A 23,149-nucleotide genomic window follows, 5' to 3' on the forward strand; every position below is an offset into this window, starting at 1 on the left:
AGCTTGTTGTTTTAATCAGTTTTCTGTGGAATATACTTTTAGGCCCCTCACTGAAAGGAAAGCTCGTTTTATGCCATTTTTCATTGCAGGAAAGAGTGGTCCAGAATGCAAGCATTGCAGAGCGGACCCTGATAAAGAATGTCGATTTTGCTCTTGCTATTTGTGTGGAGGGAAACAGGATGCCCACATGCAACTTCTTTGTGATGAGTGCAATATGGCCTACCATATATACTGCCTGAACCCACCTTTAAGCAAGATACCAGAAGATGAAGACTGGTAAATAATGCAACACTATTTCATTTTTAAATGTTCAGTATGTGGGATTGTATGAAGAATAGAATTTCCGTTTTATAAGAGTGTAGGTTTGTCCCTAACTTCGTGCTGTGCTTTAGAGTGGTGAGCCCAGGAACATCATGTGAGAGTGACTTGGCCTTGGAATGACAAAATATTGGGGAATATACAATTGTGGTTATTTCTGTACTGATTTTTGAATAATTGAAGCCTATATCCATACTTAAAATACTCAAAAAGGCAGCAGCATTAGAATAAAGGAGTAGCAACAAAACAAGGGGCAATGATGAAGATGTGGTTTTTTTTTAGTCCACTCATCATTTTAATATGCTGGTTGTAATACAAAAAACAAATACCTTTGGTTTATTTTTCAGGCAGTGGTGTTAATTTTAAACCATTCCATTATTTTTAGGTACTGTCCTTCCTGTAAAAATGATTCTAATGAAGTTGTAAAAGCTGGGGAAAAGCTCAAGCAGAGTAAAAAGAAGGCAAAGATGCCATCTGCCTACACAGACAGCCAGCGAGATTGGGGCAAGGTAAAGCGTATTTAGAAACAGTTGCGTTTATTTATTTAAAATAATTTATAAATCACGTAATATTTCAGAAATCTCTAAAACAGTATGCAGACTAAAAAGCAGTATATCATTAAGAAACAACAACAAAGCAACCTAAAACCAAGAAATCAGCAGTATAAAAACACATAAAAGCCAATAAAAGAAAAATTCAGAGAACTTCAACATGCAAAACAGGATCCAGTCTTATGGTTCTGGGAAAATGTGTGCAAAAATGTAAGTCTTCAAAAGACATCTGAATCAACCAATGAATGCTGCTTCACGTATAGCAGAGTGTAAGGCATTCCATGGAACAGGGAAAGCAACAGAAAATGTCAGTTTGTCAAGCCACCTCTTTCTTTAAGTCTGTATTGGGACATAAATCAGTTGACCTGTAAATCATCCTGTATGACTTGGAAATGTGATACCTGAAGGATTGTCTATTCCCTTGTGAATCTGACTATAAGATCATAACCATGAGACCTTTTAAATATGCCCCTTCCCCCATTTCAAAGTGATAATGCACTGACGTAGGTTTTGTTCACACCAGAATAATGTAAGCACACCATTGTCCTTTTGGATTCAAGTGATAGGCTAGGGTTGAACACAGCTAAAATGGTCATCTCATCAGAAAGCTCCACAATCACTTTGCTAAATCACCTATTTATTTATTTATTTATTTATTTATTTGGTTGGTTGGTTGGTTGGTTGCATTTTTTAAATTGCTTCCTGTAAAATATATTGAAGTAATTTTATAAAAAAAACGCACTTAAAAACCATTCTGTATGTAAAAGCAATTTCAATTGCAATACATATACAGACTGGAATACATCACCTTCTTGTCTCTTGTGTTTGTAGGGTATGGCTTGTGTTGGTCGTACTAAGGAATGCACTATTGTTCCTTCTAACCACTATGGACCCATACCTGGAGTTCCTGTTGGAGCAACCTGGAAGTTCAGAGTTCAGGTATTAAATAAATCAGGGATGGGCAGATCAGGCTTGTGCAGTCTATTTTGTTCTTTTAATAAATACCTGAGGACGGCCAACTGGAACCATGGAACAGGCTACTTCTGAAAAAAGATGTTAAGAATAACTGTAAGAGGTGGGAAAAGACTTATCATTACCATTGTTAAATAATTGGGAGTCAAGACTCTTTCTAGAAAGCATCCAAAAACCTACCAGTAAGTCTCAGTCTACCTTTTGTCTTTTCCTGGTGTAAGTTACATGCTCTTTACTTTTGTAACCTTAAGCTTTCTTCTTTCCTTGTATCATCTGCACTAGTAAGCAAATTATACAACTTCATCCCAATTGCATTTTCAATACTTAAAACAGTTTGTGATGCCATCAGCCATTATCTAAAGAGTCTGCTATAAGCCAGTGGTGGTTCACACTGTATTGGAGGCAGTTTCCAAATTTCAACCTAAGAATTTTGAAACTACAGTGGTACCTCGCAAGACGAATGCCTCACAAGACAAAAAACGCGCAAGACAAAAGAGTTTTCCGTTTTTTGAGTCGTTCCGCAAGACGAATTTCCCTATGGGCTTGCTTCGCAAGACGAAACGTCTTGCCAGTTTGTTTCCTTTTTCTTAAAGCCGCTAAGCCGTTAATAGCCGCTAAGCCGCTAATAGCCGTGCTTCACAAGACGAAAAACCCGCAAGACGAAGAGACTCGCGGAACGGATTAATTTTGTCTTGCGAGGCACCACTGTATTTACAAAAGCGGCTTATCTGTTATGGAAAGCCACAGTTCAAAGGTGAATGCAAACTACATTGTTCCATCACTGTAAGAACTTGTTTCAAACTACTTTCACTTGTTTTATCACCAAGGTGAGTGAAGCAGGTGTTCATAGACCTCATGTTGGTGGAATTCATGGACGGAGTAATGATGGAGCTTATTCCCTTGTGCTGGCTGGAGGATTTGAAGATGAAGTAGTAAGTTTTATATCCAGATTTGTTTATGTGCACTGAGAGTTGATTTAATTTCTTTATTAAATACCATATCTAGAGAAACCTTGACAATATTTAACGGCACTTGTAATATTGCAACAAACATTTTAAAATAGGTGTATTTCTGGTTGTGTATGTACCTACTTGTCTATCATTTATATATGTGTTAGTAGAGACCCAGTTTGTGAGCATCTTGGAAGCCTAATTGGTTGGGTGGGGGGATGAAAGGAGAAACACTCAAATCCTTCTCTCTCCCCCACCCGTAACCTAGTCTTGGGGGACAGAAGAAGGGCTCAAAGCAGTCATTGGCAACAGTTATTTAGGAATTATGTGCTCAAATGACTTGCTTCATTCCTTTGTTTCCCTTTCTCGGCATCTAAAATTCACCCCACCTTCTCCCCTACAGGATTCTGCAGGAGCAGGTCTATACTTGCATCAAATAGGCAGCCTTTATTTCAAGGCTATTTGCCAGCAAGTCAGATTAAGTGTATCATTTTTTTACCTATAAAAGCCCTAAACAGTTTGGGACTTGTTTATGTACGGAAATGCCTCTGCCCAAGATGATCTGCTGGAAAGGCCATGCTGGTGGTTCCAAATGGAAAATAAGTATGTGGGTTACTTAGACTGATGCCAACAGTGTATAGCTTCTCGTGGCAGCTGAAAAACAGCCTTTTTGTTCAGTCTTCTTTAGTAAAATAGTCATAATGATTTGTATAGTGCAAATTCACTGATAATTCAACATCATATGTTTGATACAATCTGCCATTGCATCTTGCAACAAAGAGTGGGATGTAAATTGAAAAAATAAATAAACATGTTTTCAAAATAGAGGGTTTTACTTCTAAAAGCTACCTATTTTTGGGACCTCATCAGAAATGAAAGTTCCCCCCCAAAATTATTTTGTATTAACTTTCCAAATTATTACAAATCAAACCAAATTAATTTAATACAGTTTCTTAAAATAAAGTTTCCCGCTCTGGTTCCGAACATAAGACCATCATCCTCGCATAGGCGCATCATTTCTTTTCTAAAGCCCAGTTGACGTCCTTCACTTGCCGTTAAACCATTCTTCCAGCTGGCCATTTTTCCACCATACAAACAGCACCTTCATTAAGTAATCCATTTCACGGGTGTAGTCCTTCATGTACATTGTTGTTCCAGACCTGGTGTGCTGGGAGAGTTCATTACTATCTTCCATTATTCAGTTCTTTGCAGTGTTTATCTGGATGGTACAAGGTCACATTCCATTTCTTCCACAGTTTACCAACTAGCATATGAGCTGCAGCCATAAACAACTCACAGAATTCATATCCAAACTCCGCCATTAATTGTGTGTTTTAATTATTTGTGTATTTTTTTGTTTTGATCTGATTTTTTAATTACTATATTGCTTAATCTATTAAAAAAAATCTCTAAGCAGAGTACAAAAAACCCGAAGCAACAACAGACAACTTAAAACAAAATATTACCAAAATACACAGTTACATACATATAAAATTTATTACATTAATGCATAGTTACTAATCTATCTCAATATCAGTTTATTTTCCTTTGGATACAGTTTCCCTCCCAGCCTCGGGGTTCTCACCCAGGGTGCAAAGAAACACAGCTCACTCACAAACTTCTAACAGTGAGAAGAGATCCTGGAAACAGTGGATCCTATTCTCTCACTCTAGGTTTGCTTTTTATGTGCAGAGCAGACCAACCAAAGGTGAATGGTACCTTCCTTAGGCTGCCCACAGCTAGGTTCCATTTCAGCTGTGCTATCCACACTCAGGTCCAGGTCCAGCAGGTTCGTTTAGTTTCCCAGAGGGTCTCCTCCTAATAGTAAAACTTCAGAATCTACTGGGAAGCAATGTCCATTGATGTCTTCCTGAGCCTACACATGTGAAGATCAAAGCTGCAAATACTGGCTCAGCTCAGGTTTCTTTCCATAATGCTCAGGCCAAAAATACAGATGCTGTTCTTTAGAATCTTCAGAATGAGGGTCTCTTTGCTTTAGAATTATTTTAGTATTTCACTAGCAGATTCCAAGCACAGATAGTTAGACTCAAACTCCATTGAAATTGTTGACCCTTCTCTCCTACAACAACATACACTTTGATTTAATGTTTGCTACCATATAGTGTTTAGCTATTCATAATGTTGGGATTTATTTTTTACAAAAATTCAGCCATAGAAAATTGTGATTTTGCCTCAGTTGCATCTGGTAACACAAATGACACATGCACTTAGGAAAAAGGTTGCATGTGGAGTGTATTCTGTTTCAGATGAAGCTTACTGACATTTATATCCATGTTTTTATTATATTACATTTTTCCTGTGGTGGCAATCCGGGTTTCCCCCAGCATTGTTTTATTTATTACATCTATATTGTGCCTTACTTCCAAGATGGAAATCAAGGTGGTGCTTGTACCACCTTCTGAGGCAGTCTGCCATTCAGGTATTGTCCAGAACCAGACTTGCTTGGCTTCAGCAAGCTGACTGCATCCTGCCAATATTCTGTGATCCAGAAGAGTATTCCTTTTAGGCCTAATCTGACAGAGATGATAACCTATGCCTGGTTCATACCACTTCAGACTCCAAGATGGGTTTCACATGATTTAAAGTTGCTCTGTACAAAAACAAAAACCTGTAGAAAACTAGCGCATCCGAGAAATCACTTTACCTGATATGGTACCCATCTACATGTGGATAGTTTTTTGTACAGAGAAACATAAAATGTTTCAAACAAGACACAGATTGACGCCTCAGTGAGAATTAGGTTTAGGAGGCTGCAGATTAAAAAACATAAATAGCAATATTTACCTGTAAAGAGTAAGATATTTGTGGCATAGTATCTCTTAAAACAAACTATTTTATGTGAATTAGCAGTGTTCTTCCACTTCTGCCACCATCAAATCACAAGCCTGCCTTCAGATGATACAACAAGCCAGACTGGCTTATTCTGTCTGCCGCACCATAGTAAAGGGGTGGAACGCCATGGGGACCCATTCACATTAAACCATAGTTTGTTTTTAACTATGGTTTACTGTTCCCCGCAACCAGGCCACTGGAAGCAGATATTGGGAAATTAAGCTGCAAGCTGTTCTGTGTGATGAAACAATATTTGTCTCTTTTTGATTTCATGAATCTAGCTATGGTTTGTTTAGGCATAAGCTGTTTTCTACAATCAGAGTAATGTTTACACCCTCTTCTTCAGCTCTGTACCATCAGGAGGAATTCTGAAGCATGCTTCAGGTGAACGATAAAGCAGTAAGCAATGTGTTAAGAGTTGTTTTTAAGAGCCATTAGTAAAGAAAATGAAATGAACCTTCTCAGTAGCATCATATTATGTATTCTTTGCCAAACACTTATTCAGTTCTTTTTACTGCTGTGATATATAAGATATCAAGGGCGTTTGGTTGAAGAAATCCCATGAGAGCTTACTTGGTGCTGATAAATTATCATCACTGGAAAGAACTGCGAAGGTCAAGGCATGTGGTCCTAATATCCTAACAAAGCTAGCAGCATAAGCATAGCTTGGTAGCATACCATGACTTCTGAGTCTGTTGACTTTTCTTTTTTTTTCTTTTTTCTTGGTGATGATGATGATGGATTAGCAAGTGATGTGTTTGAGAAGCTCAATGGGCTAAAGTACCACTCAAATTATGTACACTTTTGTGCACTGATATTTTTATCTTACAGTTAGATTTTATTATAGAAGTGTTTAAGCCTCCCTTTTCACTACACTGCCTATAAGTCAGGTTTGCCAAATACATATTTGTGATCCAAAAACTTCTGTGCCAGAGTTGCAGTCCTGTATCGTTTCTGTATCTGACAAGTGACCTGATTTGGTTGAGTGAACAGTAGATCTTGGCAGTGCCTCAGGAAAAGATGGTAGAAACCTAAAGATGATTAATTGTGGAATAATCTTTTTCACTTGGACTTATACCGGCATAGTAGAACCAGCACTATTAACTAAGTTTAAGAGGTTGAAATCCCCTTTCTCGGAATCCTCTTCTCCTACTTCACAAGTTCTCCTTCCCTGCAGTAGGTTCTGAAGTTAGATTCCAAGCACAGATAGGTTAACATTAGCCAGGCAACACCCATAATCCTAAACCAAGGAAAGAGAGATCAAAGGGAATTTGCATGTGAGAGAAGGGGCTGCTTGGTCAATTCTGTGGTTTCATCTCCACCCTTAAGCACAAGTACATGGCCATGCTAGCATTGCATCTATATTGGTCTTAAATATTATTTCTATCCTCTCTCTTTTCCCCTTACTTTACTATGGCCTGTTATAGGAATTTGTAAGTACTTGGAAATTTGTTAAACTTGCAGACTTTATCTTATGATAATATGATAAATGGGTTTTGTAGTGTTCTTCGTATTTCTACTCAGAAAAAGTCCTGTTGAGTTCAGTAGGACTTACTCTTAGATAAGTAAAGTAGCCTTAGAAGACCAAACCTATATGGGTGATGATCAGCTATGTCATACTTAGAATGTCGTTTAGTCGTGTCCGACTCTTCGTGACCCCATGGACCAGAGCACGCCAGGCACTCCTGTCTTCCATACTTAGAATAGGTCTGTTAAAAATTATGAAGTCAATTGGGGTAACTTAAGTACCTTGAATTTGCTGGGTCTGCTGTGAATACTGTAACACACCCACAAACAAATACCATATGTGAATGAAAGGATGAATGAATGTGGCACAGACAAATGAATATGCAACAAATATTAAAGATGAAACTGAGTCCCCTTGAACTCAAGATGACTTTCTTCTGAGTAGACAAGCCTAAGATTGCACTTGAAAAATCCCTTCCTCAGCTAAGTTTCTCACCTTTCTCTAGTGATCTGTTATCGTTCCACTTCATCTTCATTATGAGGTGGATTAAATTGATGTATCTAGTAGCATAATAATAATTAATAGCCCTTAATGCTCTTATTGATTGCTTATAAAACATTATAAATCATTCATGTATGCTTCATAATTCATTAATCATTTTTTAGTTCATAAGATGTGAACTAAAGATGTAGGTTGCTGCAATGGATTCAGCTCCTGATCTCTATAGGTCAGGTTGAGGGGTAGAGGGTCAGGCAGGAAGGAGAGACAGGCATCAACAAGAAGGAGGCCACAGCACTGTGAAAAGGAGGCATCTTTGCTAGAGAAGGTATATGGCAGGGGTGCCCTTGCCAGGTCTTGCTTTTCCTGTCACCGGCAGGCCTCTCCTTCCAGTTCTGTCCCCTTAAAGATGCGATCCTGTGCACTCATCCCCTGACCTTTTAAAAACCCTGTTCTAACTTTATATCCACATAGGAATTGCTTTGGGGTGGATGTGTTGCTTCCAGGGTGGCACAGGGCAAATCAGCCCAATTTGGGGGGCACAAAAGGGTCAGGAGGTCCACTCACAGCCTGACTTACTTTCTTGCTGGTGACTGCATTTTAAAATTGTATTAGCCAACACATTTCAACCTTTCTTTAATAATTTTTATAGTCTGTTTTGCATGCTCACATTCTTGACAACTCAAGAAAAAAGGAAAAGATAGATCCTCCTCCCTTGCTTTGCTTTTCAGTTTCCAAAATTTTTGTGATGTTAATAGAGTATACTTGAAATTCTGTTGCAGTAGGTTTGTTCCAGCTCATTTGCAGTTATTGTATTGTGGTGAGAGAAAACCTTAGTATTTTGTTAGTGTATGCTTTTACCAGGAGAATGTGGGAATCCTCTTTATACATGAAAAATTACATTTTTTCCTGAACAATTGATAGCAACTTTGTTTAGCTCATTAATACTTAGCAAACTGCTGTATTCATCCCAGTTGCTGAACGAATTTGTCTTGTGCTTAGATCCGCCCCCCCCCCAAAGTTTATGTGTGGTATCCATTAGGGGGTCTTCCACTGATAGGCATCCTTCAGAGGAATGGGGAAGGAGACTATTTTCAGTAATTCCCCCTTCTCCAAAATCTGATCTGGAGGGTTGAGCGACCCCTGAGAGCAGATTGGAGAGCTATGGGGGCAGGGAAAGAATGTCTGAAAATTGTCTTCCTCCCCAGCGGAGAAACACCAATGGGATATTATTACCTTATGTGGTTACAGATTCCTTAAAATGTCTGAGGAAAGGTAGCAAACCATTGAGGGAGTACAAGTCTGTTCCACTTCCAAAACGTTTGGAAACAATGACGCAGCTTCCAATTGGCTGCAGGAAGCTCCTGCAGCCAATCAGGAGCTGTGGAAGCCGCGCCAGACGTTTGGGTTCCAAAGAACGTTGGTAAACCAGAATACTCACTTCTGGGTTAGCGGTGTTCGGGAGCCAAAACGTATGAGTGCCAAGGTGTTTGGCTTCCAAGGTACGACTGTAGTTGAACAGGGTATGTCAGAATAACTTGCCAAACATCATTCAGAGTGAGTCCAACAGACCCTTGTGATCTGTTGATTTCTGTTTTGGAGAGGAGATGATAGAAGGCAGCATTTGCCAACTTAGTTCCCTCCAGATGTATTGCGCTACAATTCCCATCAAGCCCAGCAAGAGCCAGGTTGGCGAAGACAGATGAATGTGCTAAACTGTCTTACAATGTATCATAATTGAAGAATCCTTTTTAGAACAATAAAATCATTGACAGACTCTAACTTTGGGTTGGGGAAAACACTTTATGGAGAACAATCTCCTCATCTGTGTACCTCATCAACCTCTTTTCCAGACAAACAAACTTAAATCTGTGCTACTAAAAAGTTGTTTATAGCAGCCAGTATTCTTATGTGTTGTAATATATATGTATACTTCCCATACTCATATACTGATAAAGATATGACCTAAAAATCGGTGGCATCAGTAGATCAAGCGCTGACCTGTTTTTATATGCGAGGCAATTGTTAACTTTGTTAACACAATTAATTTTCTACTAGTATATTTGAGTTTTTGCAGTCCTGACATTTTAAAGAGTAATTAATCTCATATAGGATCGAGGTGATGAATTTACTTACACTGGGAGCGGTGGAAGAGATCTGTCCGGCAATAAAAGGATTGGAGAACATTCATTTGATCAAACTTTGACACACATGAACAGGTAAGCTGTGCCACATTCTTACATTAAAAGGAGAAAATAATCTGACTCTACCGCAACTATGCTCTGAATGTTGTCATGAACTATTCATACAAATTTTTTTCTCTAGAATATACACTCCAGTGAACCTGTTTATTTGCTGAAATTTGATTATTATTAATCTAGATATTCTGTGATTCTCCAGTGGTTTGACTTCACCCCCAGAAATGCACTCCGTTGTTTTTTGAGACAGACAGATGCCTCCATCTTTTTTAAATTGGATTGCATTAATTGCTTCTTTATTTTTCTTTACTAATACAGGCAACTCCCAATTTGGTGCAGGGGTTGCATTTCTGGTCCTCGTTTGCATCAACGGAGCACTCATAAAGCCACCCTGTTATGCCCCATTCTGTTCCACCCCCATTTTGCCCTCTTCCGGGTCCAAAAAGGACCCATGGTCGTGCGTCAATTGAGCACGCACAAAATGCTCACCTCCTGTATGCTATTTTAATATGGCTTTGTTGGTTTAAATGTTACTTTTTAATTCTTAGTTACATTTGTGAGCCACTATGAGCTCAGCTTTATTGTTGACAAAGTGGCGTATAAATACTAAAACAAATCAAAATCAAATCCTAAGCATATTTACTTGGGAGCAAGCAGTGATGGGAGCAAGCAGATTCTAAATTTTATTTAAATGTTCATTGACTAATAATAATGAAATTTACATGGGAAAGTATTTGGTTTGCATGGGAACGTTTTGTTATGCCTTAGAGCAGGGGTAGTCAACCGTTTTATACCTACCACCACTAATGCATCTTTCTTGATGGTAAAATTTCCTTACCGCCCACCAGTGCCCGATGGAAGGAGGAGTCTACTTGTGCCGTTGAACCCCCTACCGCCCACCTAGAATCCTGAAACACCCACTAGTGGGCGGTAGGGACCAGGTTGACAACCCCTGCCTTAGAGGGTAATTTAACTTAATCTGTGTATGTTACTTGTATCTGCTTTTGGATTATATTCAGTGTAGCATTAAGCAGTTCCATCAGCACAATTTTTTTTCTTGTGCAATGGAATGTTCTCACCCTGGGGTGTCCCTTGTATCTATTTTGCACACACCCCAAACCCCCCAGGTGCATGCAGGGGGAAATCCTGTTGTGTCGGCATTATATCAATAATTCTTAACTTCAGGTTGAATAAAACGCTTTATCTTCTGCCTACCATGGAAAATTAAATTCACATAGCTGAGTAAGATATTTGCTTGTGCTCTTAATATTTGAGGAAGAATTATATCTCTTTTTTTTGTTTTTATTTTCAGGGCACTGGCGCTAAATTGTGATGCCCCCCTGGATGATAAAAATGGAGCCGAGTCTAAAAACTGGAGGGCTGGCAAGCCAGTCCGAGTGGTTCGTAGCTCAAAGGGCCGAAGGATCAGCAAATATGCCCCTGAAGAAGGCAACAGATACGATGGCATTTATAAAGTGCGTATTTTCCTAATGTAACGTTTCTTGCATTTAAAAAGAGCAAAGCATTTTGTGTTTTAGGGGAAATTATCTTGGGTTGCTCCTTCATGGAACACTACCTTGCTTAAGGATTGTATGTGGTGTACATCCGGGACTTGATTCGTATATTAGGAAGTAACCAGTAAAGAAATTCGTTGCAAACATTACCATTCAGCCTGTTGCGTGCTTTATGTTGTAACTGTAGTGGTGAAGGGGCTTGAATAACCTCAAGAAGCTATGAACTATGCTGTGCAGGGCCACCGGACAGGCCATAGCTGAGAGTTTAGACTAAATGTGATCCACCTGGAGAAGGAACTGGCAAACCACTCCAGTATTTTGCCAAGAAAACTCCATGGACATAAAAAAGGAGAAGCTTTGAGAAGAAAGTGGGAGTTTCCAAGCTATGCTCTGGTTGACGGGGTCATGGAGAGTTGAACACAACTAAGACGACTAAACATCAACACAACTGGCTTTCCTGTCTCTTCCCCCTGCCTCTACTTCTGCACCTCCTTGTATTCCCTGGAAAGCCTCTCTAGGGAGTCAGGAAATCTTCCTGAAAAATTTGTCCTCTTATTGGCTCACGGCACATACAGCAGTTAAGCTGTTTTTGCACATTAGGCATGTTTTATCTTTACAACTCCATTGCTGTCTCAGGAAGTCTCATACAGGATAGTGCAGATTATGCATCAACTTGCATTTTCAGAAAGCACCATTTTATCTTAAAACTGATGAGTACATAGAGGTGAAATTTATTAAACTTATTATAATAAATGGGGGGAGTGGAGGGATTTAATTGGACAGGCCTTCAGACTGTGGAAGATAAAACATAACAGTGATAGGAACGTTTATCATTTAGGTGGTGAAATACTGGCCTGAAATTGGAAAATGTGGATTCTTAGTTTGGCGCTATCTTCTGAGAAGAGATGATGCTGAACCTGCCCCATGGACTTCAGAAGGAATGGAAAGGTCAAAGAAATTGGGCTTGAGTTTACAGGTTAGAACGTCAAGTTACCGTAGTTCTAAAAAGTTTTATTGAAACATAACTGTTCCAACATCTATGTCAGAGAAGCTCCAAACTCTGCTGAAAATCTCCGGGAGCCAGGCTTGATTAAGATCATCTTTGAAGATGTTAAGGCAGCTAGTTAAAACAAGATGATTTATACTTTCCTCTCTAATCTTTATTGAACAGGTTTTAGAAGCCTAAAATAGGCCCATACCTTATTTCATATTGCATGTGATCAAGTGTGTAGTCATGTTCATATCATTTGTTCACATTTGGATTCCTAGACAGGTTGATAAAATTTAAGAAATGCCATTCCCATAATGAGAGTCAAAAGCAAAAGAGTTAGCTACAGCCCAGAGGTCTATCAGTCTGTTTTTTGTCCCAGGGTAGGAATCAAAGAGCAAGGTCCAGCTTATGCCCTTGTGACAGATCTTTTTTTGTGAGTCATTTGCGCAGGTGCCTGCTCCTTATGTTCTGTGCCCTAATTTTAAGTTAGTTTGGTTTTAAAAAGGATGTCATTCTGGACATTGTTGTTTTAATGTGAATGCTGTTTAAGATACTTTTCAGACCTGATGCTCTTCTTTTGCAGTACCCAGAAGGCTATTTGGAAGCTATGGCGAGTAAAGAAAAGAAGGATAAAGTAAAAAAGCAACCTACGAAACAGGAGCCAACAGAACAGAGCAATGGAAATCAGAAAAGACTGATTGATGATGGTATGGTAGCAGGAGGAAGGGGAATTAACTTACTAGGCTCTCTGTTTTCAAAGGAGTAAGGGCTTAGTGGCCAAGCATCATTGCTTGTTCCCCCATCTACTTCATTGGCATCAATTTATTGGTGAGCCAAGGAGGTGGTTGAGCTCTGTTCAGAGAAAGAAGGCATTCAGGAATGGTCATGTCAGCAGTCTGAACATCTCATGCTGCAAGTTAACACTAGATGGAACACCAGGTCAACTTCCGAAACATAAATTTGCCAGAAAAGGATCCAGAGGGTTGCAACATGAGAAAGGGCCTTCTCTGTGGTGGCTCCCCATTTGTGGAATGCTCTCCCCTTGGGATGTTTGCCTGGCACCTTCATTATATATTTTTAGGTGCCAGGAAAAACATTCCTCTTCCGTCAGGCCTTTGGCTGATTATCCTACAGCCTTTTAAATGTGTCTGTGGCAAGGGTGTTGTGTTCTTGTTTTGCTGTTTTGTTTTAATTATTTACTTGTGTTTTTATCTTGTATTTTAGTCTATGAACCACCCTGAGATATGAAGGGCGGTGTATAAATCGAATTAATAATAATAAAAGCTAGAAGCTGGAAAAAAATGTTGTAGTGTTCTACTGTTAGGTTCCCAGACAGCCACTCCCTCTCCATAATACTCCAGCTGATTTTCTGTCTCTCTCCCCACTGCCTTCAAATAATCAGTCAGCATTCTGTTCCCTCTGAGAAGACCCATTCCTTGTTGGACTATGTAGGCATTCAGAGTTTTTTCTGAAGATTTCCCCCCTATAGAACCTGGGGCTCCCCCAAACCTGCAGATGCCTCCGTCTTTTGTGTGGAGGGTACCATTTTGGCATCATAAGGATGCACACCTGGGTTCCTATGGGTCTATGATCTATGTTTGTGTGACAGGGAATGCTGTAGTCTCGTTTTGGTTTTTATGTGGTGCACCTGAAAGCAGTCCCACATGAAACCACGCAGCCTCTGAAAGAAAAGCTGCTTGCTACAGCCCCATCTTTCAGACACATTGACTTCAAATTGGGACACAGCCGGTGTTCACTGCCTAACACAATGGTTCATAGCAGCCAAAATTTGTCTTACTGGGACCTGCTTGAGTTTGGCCTCAGAAAAAGTACATTGTGGGGGGGGGGAATAGGGTAGTTATTTTGCCAGAATGTAGGTGCCAAATATGAAGCTGAAGAAAAAAATAAAGTGAACATTGTACAGTCTAAAATAAATCTAGTTTGCTTTGATAGACATATATATATCATTGCATTTTCCAGAATACAGCTGAATGGGAAGAATTTTTATCATTTCCTCACTAGGCCACCCCAGGATTATAATGCTTTTTCATTATTTTTCAGAAGGAATTGAGGAACCTACAAATGTGGCCAAAGTTATGAAGATGGAAGATGGAGGGAAAGGAGACGGCGGCAAAGGAGAAGCTTTCCAGCTCACTCAGCAACAGCAGTGGTTGATTCAAGAAGATTCACCGAACCAGAAGCTGTGGGATGAAGTTCTCGCTTCTCTTAAGGAAGGACCAGTATGTTTTCTTAGAGTAACTCACATTCTGCATTTTAACCTTTCTTGCAGTGACAAGAAGGGATCAATATGTATAACACATTTATTGAAGTAGAAGGTATGTTTGTGCTTAGTTTAACCACATAACATTCTGCTCTTTGTAGAATGTGGGAGTTACTTTACAGGAATAAGACCTTTTTATGAAGAGGTGATTTATTTTAAACAACTAAGATGAAGGATTTGCTTGATGCATGCAGCCTAGAATTTCATTGTCAGTGTAACTTATTTTTCTCTTATCTTGCTATAGAACTTTTTGAAGAAACTGGAACAATCCTTTATGTGTGTCTGCTGCCAGGAGCTGGTATACCAACCGGTGACCACAGAGTGCCTCCACAATGTCTGTAAAGTAAGTAGTACCATAGTGATGTTTCCTCTTGATCTTGGAACCATTGGTCCTGGTTCTATTGGAAAGCAAGTCACCAGCATTTTGAACTCACTCTGTTCCTTCCTTGAAAGAGGTACAAGACCAGGGGTTGGCAGAAAGTAGATTGGGGTGTACTGGTAGATCCTTGAGTAATTAGCATTAGATCATCAATGACTTCTGACTCCCGGCTCTTTAACAGTAGCAGCAACTTTTTTCTGCATATTGGCTACTGAAGTAATATTGGGGGTTGGGATACAGAAAACAAATTCCTGGACTAAGAAACTTATAATTTCCAAGTTCACCAGCTGCAGCCCTGAAAAGTGGTAGCTTGGAGAAAGGAGGGCAAAGTAGACCACACAAGCCTGAAGTCTGCCCACCCCTGAGCTGGCACAGTTTTACATTGCAACTAAAAACGAGATGAGTTATTTTTCATTTTGACTGAACGAAGTATGTAAAGGATATCGGTTACTTTTCCCGTACATAGGCTGGATCTATTTCAGAGTCCCCATGGGCAGAGATTTAAGCACATTCTTATCTCTTCCATTGAAATCAAGATAACTTTGGCAGAATTGTGCCTTGTAATATTTGTCCTAATGTTCATAATTTTGACTTGGTTTTTTGGGGAGCATATAAACAACTCTTAAATGTTGGTAGGGGTCACATTCACAAAATCCGTTTAAACTATAGAATGCTAAAAGGAACAAAGAGAAGTGCCTTTTTGATCCAACATTTCCCTCATCTTTGAGCTCTATGGGAAGATGACAAAACCACCAACATCATTTATGAATTGCTTCCAATTTCACTTCTCAAAGTGATTTCACAATATAATGAAAACAAATATAAAACAATTGTATATGTAAACAGGCCCAGATCACACTTCCCAATGAACCAGTGCGTAAGGGAAATGTACTCCCAGTATCTGTTCCCTGTCTCCTGATGCACTAGTTCTCCTTCTCATCCAGGTGTGTGCCTAAACCAGGCAGAGGCAAACTCGGCCCTCCAGATGTTTTGGGACTACAACTCCCATCATCCCTAGCTAATAGGACCAGTGGTCAGGGATGATGGGAGTTGTAGTCCCAAAACATCTGGAGGGCTGAGTTTGCCTATGCCTGGCCTAAACTAATGTTAAAACTCCATTGTTAATTAGGGCTGCCAAAGTGAGTTTAGGAGAGTGCTGGGATTCATTTTAAGCAGGACTGGTAAAGGATGAATGCAACAAACACTAAGCCCCAAAGCAGGTGAAAGAGAATTTTCACACATTATGGGAAGGCGGGGAGACCACACAATTCCACATCCTGACCTCATTCAGTAACCTAGCTTTCATTGTTAAACATTTGCAAAAAGACCACTACTGAGCACCTGGTATTTGAGTGCTTGTAGTAGCCAAGATTTTTATCTGCCAAGGATAGGGCACCTAGGAATATTATTCCATGTGCCATAGCTTCTGGCTGTTTAGAAAGTACTTGTTGTCTTTTTAAAAAATCATGAGAGAACATAGTTTGCCTGTAACAACTGTAGAGCCATTCACCAGCATTTGTGTACAAGTTAGTTTAGTTTTACTGAAGGTTGTGATCTAGACCGTTCTTTGCACAACACACTTTTGTGTATGACGGCACAGGGAACTATGGTTAGTTTAAAAACTTCCAAGTGAATACTTCCGATACTCTCCTTGGTTGCATAAAACTGATCGACTATTCTGTCTGGACCAGGCTGCACAACAAATTAGGGCTCAACATACAGTAGTGCTACTGACTTTGCAAATGTTTAAACAGAATTCATTAATAACATATGACAGACTACTGCTAGAAAAATAATGGACTACCTTTATGCAGAAAAATAGCACAGTACCAATCCCTCATAACATAACTGGTATATTTATTTAGCATATTCCTGTAGCCCTTTTGTTTTTGTCAATTTATGTAATGTAATCTCAGGAAAAGGCTTTCTGTAAACACAGAAAGCCCAGAGGTCTATTTTTGGCATTTAGCTGATATTTCATTTTCTTGTGAACCGTATTTTAATTTGTGTCCTAAACATATTCCTTATCGTTCTGTAACATAGAGCTGTTTACAGCGCTCCTTTAGAGCTGAAGTCTTCACCTGCCCTGCTTGCCGACACGACCTTGGAAAGGGCTACACCATGGTTCCCAACAAAATACTGCAGACACTACTTGACCAGTTCTTCCCTGGTTACAGCAAAGGACGATGATACGAGTTCAGTTCTCAGTATACTTCTCTTAATGACTTACAGACTGTACAAAGAGAAGAAACCAGGAAAATTCAAATGTGGACCAGCTGGCTTGAGCGCAGTTCATACGACTGTCACATTGTGGAGCGGCTAACTCAACCTTCTTTCCCATTTTGCAATCTTTTTTGTGTAGCGAGAACTTCACATTCTCAGCTGACTTTCAACACTGAAGGTAGTTTTGGACAGATGACAACAAGGGGGGGGGGGAGAATACAAGCCTTGGCTCTGAATGGCCACAACAGCGGATGCTTCAGATTGTTTTTTGTAACTACCTCAGATGGAGGAAAACAAATTGTGGGGAATTTTAAGAGCGTGTCAGATGAAGTTCAGCTACACACTGCCTCCTGAATATTAGTTTGCCTGGTCCATGCAGTTTGATTTTACAACAAGAAAACAGCACTTAAGCCAGTTTTTAGTTACAGAACATCAAATTCTGTGGTGTGCATAATCTTTTTGTGCGTGTGCATTTTCTGCCATTATGCTGTTTTTCTTAATTTCTTTTGCAAGAACAGGCTTTTAGTCTATTTTTGTGAGCGTCATTGTGCTCTTGTATCTTATGCAAGTTGACTACTAATGACTGAGAACAATATGAATGCATTGTTGCTGTTAATGTAAAGTGATTTGTGTTTTTTGCACTTAAAGAGGGTATTCAAAACACTCTAGTTGTGTAAAAACTATTTCATATGAAACAAGCCACTTTTGTATTAGGTAAAACTGTATGCTTTTAGTAGGTCTTGTATCAGTGGCAATACATCTTACACAGCATTGAGAGCAGTGCTAGCTTGGAGAGGGCTCAAATCGCTTCATATTGTGATCTGAAATTTTATATACAGTATATTCCTCTTCCCCAATATACCTTATTAAATATTTTATGATTCATAAAGTGTTAGTTTGTATTTTGCAGCCATAAGACAGTGTTTCCTGGAAGATGGCTGAATGTATATTTGAAAACGTTTGATAACAAGGTGTTTGGTCTCAGGTTTAATATCTTTGGGCAATTTGCATTAGAAAGCTATATTACACAAAACATTTTTAAAAGACCTTAGTTTTGTGGAGAAATTGGCCTTCTGCATTTTTTTGTTTGTTGGCACAAAGCCATCTCAATCCTTACCTGGTATCTTGGGCAGAACACAATGCCTTGTAGAAGCACCCCTTCCAGTTCATGCAAGCATAGAATACACTATAAATAGTTCACAAAAGCACATAACAAAATACCACACACACTCAGAAAATCTTGTTTTTAATCAGACTTTGAAATCAGGTTTCAAAAGCTATTACAACTTCTAGATTTTATTGGAATGCTACCACAGGGAGTTTAAAAAAAGAAAAAACGAGTTCCTTAAATGACATTATCAACACTAGAAGCAATATATAAATTTAATTAATACAAACTACAAAAGTATATAGCCACAATCTAATACAAAGTGAGGTACAGAGGAGCTTACTTTCCTTTGTTTCAGCATACTGTGGTCTCTGTCTTTCAGTTCATACAAAGTGAATGACGACTATAATTTTAGCCACCAAACAGCCTGAGCCCCCCCCCCCCAATCCCACAGTATAGGCGTTATTCAAAATAAACTGGGATTGCTCTCTATCACAGAAGTATTGTCAGGGCCCAGTTTAACAAAAACAAGGGTTCTATTTTTACACATACCGTTCTATGTTTAGTGCTCCTCAACAGAGGAAAGCAGCCTTGGTCCTGAATTGATCAAAGAGTGTTAAATCAAGGCCACTTCAGCATGAACTGCTGTGGAAACTGAGGCACTGCATCAAGTCAGTTTGTTTCCAGCTAAAGTTTATTTACATAGCTGCACAGAAATTTAATCAACAGAATGGAGATTACAAAAATATAGAGCGTATAAAAAAAATGGTTCACTGGGCAGAAGAGCCCATTCTTCCTGAAGTGTAGCAAGGGAGGTCGAGCCTGGTCACCTAAAAAGGAACAGGGTAAGGCGATGGGAGACTGACCCTAAGATGATGCTCTCTTCTGTTCAGCAAAAGGAGACTCGTAGACTTCCATCGGCGGGCAGGTACAAACCAGATGTTGATCTCCGTAGATGTCGTCGATTCGAGCAATTGTGGGCCAGAATTTATTTTCAGGTCTTACAAATGGCTAAAGTGGGAGAAACATATCCAGTAGGTAATTTTTAAATTACCGACAATTAAGCAGACAGTATTCTATGGTACATTAAAGAGTAACGGGCATACTGCAGCATGTACAAGAGACAATAGCCAGCTTCATTAGGTACTACAGTGGTACCTCAGATTACAAATGCTTCGGGTTACAAACACTTCAGCTTACAGACTCTGCTAACCCGGAAGTAGTACCTCGGGTTAAGAACTTTGCTTGAGGATGAGAAGAGAAATCGTGCTCCGGCGGCATCAGAAGGCCCCATTAGCTAAAGTGGTGCTTCAGGTTAAGAATGGACCTCCAGAACAAATTAAGTTCTTAACCCGAGGTACCACTGTATAGGAGTTGAAGTGCACAGGTTTACCCTTCAAAGTTTTAGAAGTCGGGTGAAATTAGTTTCGGCTCATGAAAGGAATTGTGAGTCAGTTGCTAATTTTAGCCCCGTGGAGTATCTCAAACTGTTTTGATGCCCCCAAGTTTCAAAAGGAGTTTGCCAAATGGCAGAAGTGACAAAGGATACACTTTGTGAATTCAACATAACTAATGTGTTTGGGATCAGGGTTCTGCTGTCTGCTGTAAGGAATGATTTCTTTCTGGGACCAATGGAAAGATCCCTCAGAATAATTTAAGCATTATAAAATGTGAGGTGGTTATCCACTAACTGCCACATAAGTTCAGGGTTCTTTCATAACATGAGCCATAAACAACCAATAGTTCAAGGTCTTTACACTTTATCTTGTCTTTGTATGGTTTTTTTTGTCAGAATGTTATGAGCCACTCTGTTTTAACTTACTTATGTTATCCCCACCAAATTCCAGTTAGGCAATAACGTTTCTGGCTCCAAGCTGCCTTTGCATTTACCGTATTTTTTGCTCTATAAGACTCACTTTTTCCCTCCTAAAAAGTAAGGGGAAATGTGTGTGCGTCTTATGGAGCGAATGCAGGCTGCGCAGCTATCACAGAAGCCAGAACAGCAAGAGGAATTGCTGCTTTCACCGCACAGCGATTCCTCTTGCTGTTCTGGCTTCTGAGATTCAGAATATATTTTTTCTTGTTTTCCTCCTCCAAAAACTAGGTGCGTCTTGTGGTCTGGTGCGTCTTATAGAGCGAAAAATACTGTAACTTACAGGACTTCTTTCAAAGCAGCATCAGCTGAGACGGCTGATAATTACAAAGGCTATAGCAGGAAGAGGCAGCTTAATCCTTGCCTTAATGCCATCTCTTTTTGGCAAATCTGATGTACCTTTCTTTTTAAGGTTGGCTTGCAAGGTTCCTAATGTTTTCCAGTAGTAATGCTGTCTAATAAAACTGGCTGCTCAAATGAGAATGAGGAAAGCTTCCCATGTTAACTCATTACTTACCAATGGAAAAACAGCTACTTCTCTGGAGTAAGGACGGTCCCAGTTAGGAGCAGCAATGCAGGTCAAGGTATGTGGTGACATCTAAGTCAATAAATGTAAGTTAAAATATACAAAATAATATAATTCAATTGAGTAATAATATAAATACCCAAACAGTAGCAATGGCCTCAGCTAAGAGAAAGATCTGCTAAGTTCCACTGAAATCAATAACCAACAAAAACCAACAAATCTGAGTCCTATTGGTTTCAATAAGGTGTGACCAAGACTAGCTCTCTGAAAGGGGAACAGTGAATCTGAGGTTTTCTAGTAAATGCTGTTAAAAATCAAGCGGAGCCACATGCCTAAAATATATTGCAATAGGAGGAGTACAGGGCCTATACCAAGAGATACAACAGCTAGAAATGGAATAAATCCTGGCTTTTTGCCTTTTTCTGTGCTAAACAGCAGAGTCCTGGGGACTACAGCATCAGTCGTAGACAATTTACTTCAAAACAATCTTGATGAAGAGCAACTGCTACAAATAATTAAACCCACCCTGCTCTCACCTTTAATGGGTTAACTCGAGAATCCATTCTTCCTTCCTCTATATCAGCAATTTCTTGTCGGATGTTGATCATTGCATCACAAAATCTGTCTAGCTCTGCCTTGTCTTCAGACTCTGTTGGTTCAATCATCAGAGTACCTGCCACTGGCCAGGACATTGTTGGAGCGTGGAATCCTAGCAAACACAACATTCTTTTATTGTACTACCTTTCCAGGACCCTAAGCAAAGTCTAAACAACATGTTTTCAGAGTTCAAGGAACACTCTTTGGTATTGCATATTCTTCATCGCTACATAGAGCAAGGCCATTTACAAAGCCCAGTTACTGACCAACTGGGGGGGGGGGGACACCAGTTATTTGAAGCACAGTCGTCTCTCTCCTTATGTATTCTCAGCTTGTAGCAGTTGCATAGACCCAAATGTCAAATTTGTGGACATCCATAATCATGTTCTCCCGATCGCCTGACTCCCCACCAAACCAGGAGAGAATTCAGACATGTCCAATGGCAGGGTAAATGGTAAAAAACAAGTGGCTCTCAATTTTGCCTGATGGCAGGAGCCCACATGGTGCTGGATGAGCTGGTTAAACAGCTTCCATAATTCTTACCACCACAGGATTCGATTCTACATTTTAATTGTGATAAAAGAAGGGAGGGAACGTTGCCCATTTGACAACTCACCATAATCCTGAAGCCGTTTAGCGACATCCACAGCGTCAATATTTGCTGTCTTCTTGAAAGGTCGGGTGTCCAAAATAAATTCATGAGCTACATAACCTGCGTATGAAAATTTTATTCTAAGATTTATATTTGTAGAAAAATAAAATGTGACCACAAAGTAGCTTTCAGTATCCATAGCTCAGGTGCGTTATTCCTGTGCATCAACTTCCAAGCTCTTTGTCTTGCCAGGGTTTAAAATAAGTTTCTTTTGAAGGAACCGCTGTGTGTCACCAGCATACTGATGACAGTTTGCTCCACATCCCATAATGACCACCCCCCACAGCTTCCTACAGACACTTAGTAGTGCTGGATATCAAATAGTGCTCTGTGGCACCCCAGAAAATAAATGCCGTCTGATTGAGAGTACCCAGTGGGGGTTACCTTTGAGCATCAGACTGGGAATTCTGAACTGAAAACTGAAGCAGAGTGGGGGGTTTAAAAATTCTGAATTACCGTATTTTTTGCTCTATAACTCACTTTTTCCCTCCTAAAAAGTAAGGGGAAATGTGTGTGCGTCTTATGGAGTGAATGCAGGCTGCGCAACTATCCCAGAAGCCAGAACAGCAAGAGGAATTGCTGCTTTCACTGCGCAGCGATCCCTCTTGCTGTTCTGGCTTCTGAGATTCAGAATATATTTTTTCTTGTTTTCCTCCTCCAAAAACTAGGTGCGTCTTGTGGTCTGGTGCGTCTTATGGAGTGAAAAATACGGTAGTTAATCCAGAACACGTCATTTTTAGCTACACCCACTGCTGGCATGTGCCCTCTCCAACAGATTGCCCTGACTGAATTTGATCCTTGACAGGGAAAAAGCACCCCTGATTAAAGCACAGTGCAGTGTGAGAGAGAGAACACGACACAGCTCTAACAATTTGTCCGGACAAATATTATTGAGGAGAAGCAGACCAGTCCACAGCTGCTTCTACAGCTTTGGAGAATATCCTCTTAGGAGGATGAATTCATCCACAAACGCCTTTCAGCCCATATTATTTAGACTGCTAGTGGGCCAATACTCTTTGTCAGGAGGCTGGGATGGTGGGTGCAACAGGATGACTCCCCAGCCTGGTTTAGATGCAATGATGGCTATTTTGCATAAGATTAGTTGCAACAACTCAAAACAATAGTTTTGCATTTCACTGCTGTTGAACGACAGCCTTTATTACACTTAACAACCAAGGTTCATGCTCCACACATTTG

At 39.8% G+C, this 23,149-nt stretch overlaps 2 protein-coding genes across 2 annotated transcripts in view; one reads left to right on the forward strand and one right to left on the reverse strand.

The window, feature by feature from the left end:
* UHRF2 (ubiquitin like with PHD and ring finger domains 2) overlaps positions 1-18,739 on the forward strand; it is a 46,014-nt gene extending 27,275 nt beyond the window's left edge. Inside the window, exons 6-16 of the mRNA XM_081176341.1 lie at positions 90-276; positions 704-827; positions 1,701-1,808; positions 2,669-2,773; positions 9,723-9,829; positions 11,121-11,283; positions 12,161-12,298; positions 12,897-13,020; positions 14,375-14,553; positions 14,839-14,937; positions 17,017-18,739. Of these exons, the coding sequence (XP_081032467.1) occupies positions 90-276; positions 704-827; positions 1,701-1,808; positions 2,669-2,773; positions 9,723-9,829; positions 11,121-11,283; positions 12,161-12,298; positions 12,897-13,020; positions 14,375-14,553; positions 14,839-14,937; positions 17,017-17,163 (1,481 nt within the window). The 3' untranslated portion in view covers positions 17,164-18,739. The remainder of the gene's footprint in view (positions 1-89; positions 277-703; positions 828-1,700; positions 1,809-2,668; positions 2,774-9,722; positions 9,830-11,120; positions 11,284-12,160; positions 12,299-12,896; positions 13,021-14,374; positions 14,554-14,838; positions 14,938-17,016) is intronic.
* Positions 18,427-23,149, reverse strand: part of GLDC (glycine decarboxylase) — a 37,763-nt gene continuing 33,040 nt past the window's right edge. The window contains exons 22-25 of the mRNA XM_081176237.1: positions 21,917-22,012; positions 21,240-21,412; positions 20,695-20,775; positions 18,427-19,315 (exon numbers count right to left, since the gene is read on the reverse strand). Of these exons, the coding sequence (XP_081032363.1) occupies positions 19,172-19,315; positions 20,695-20,775; positions 21,240-21,412; positions 21,917-22,012 (494 nt within the window). The 3' untranslated portion in view covers positions 18,427-19,171. The remainder of the gene's footprint in view (positions 19,316-20,694; positions 20,776-21,239; positions 21,413-21,916; positions 22,013-23,149) is intronic.

Source organism: Podarcis bocagei (assembly GCF_964188305.1).
Source record: "Podarcis bocagei genome assembly, chromosome: 17".
NCBI lineage: Eukaryota > Metazoa > Chordata > Lepidosauria > Squamata > Lacertidae > Podarcis > Podarcis bocagei.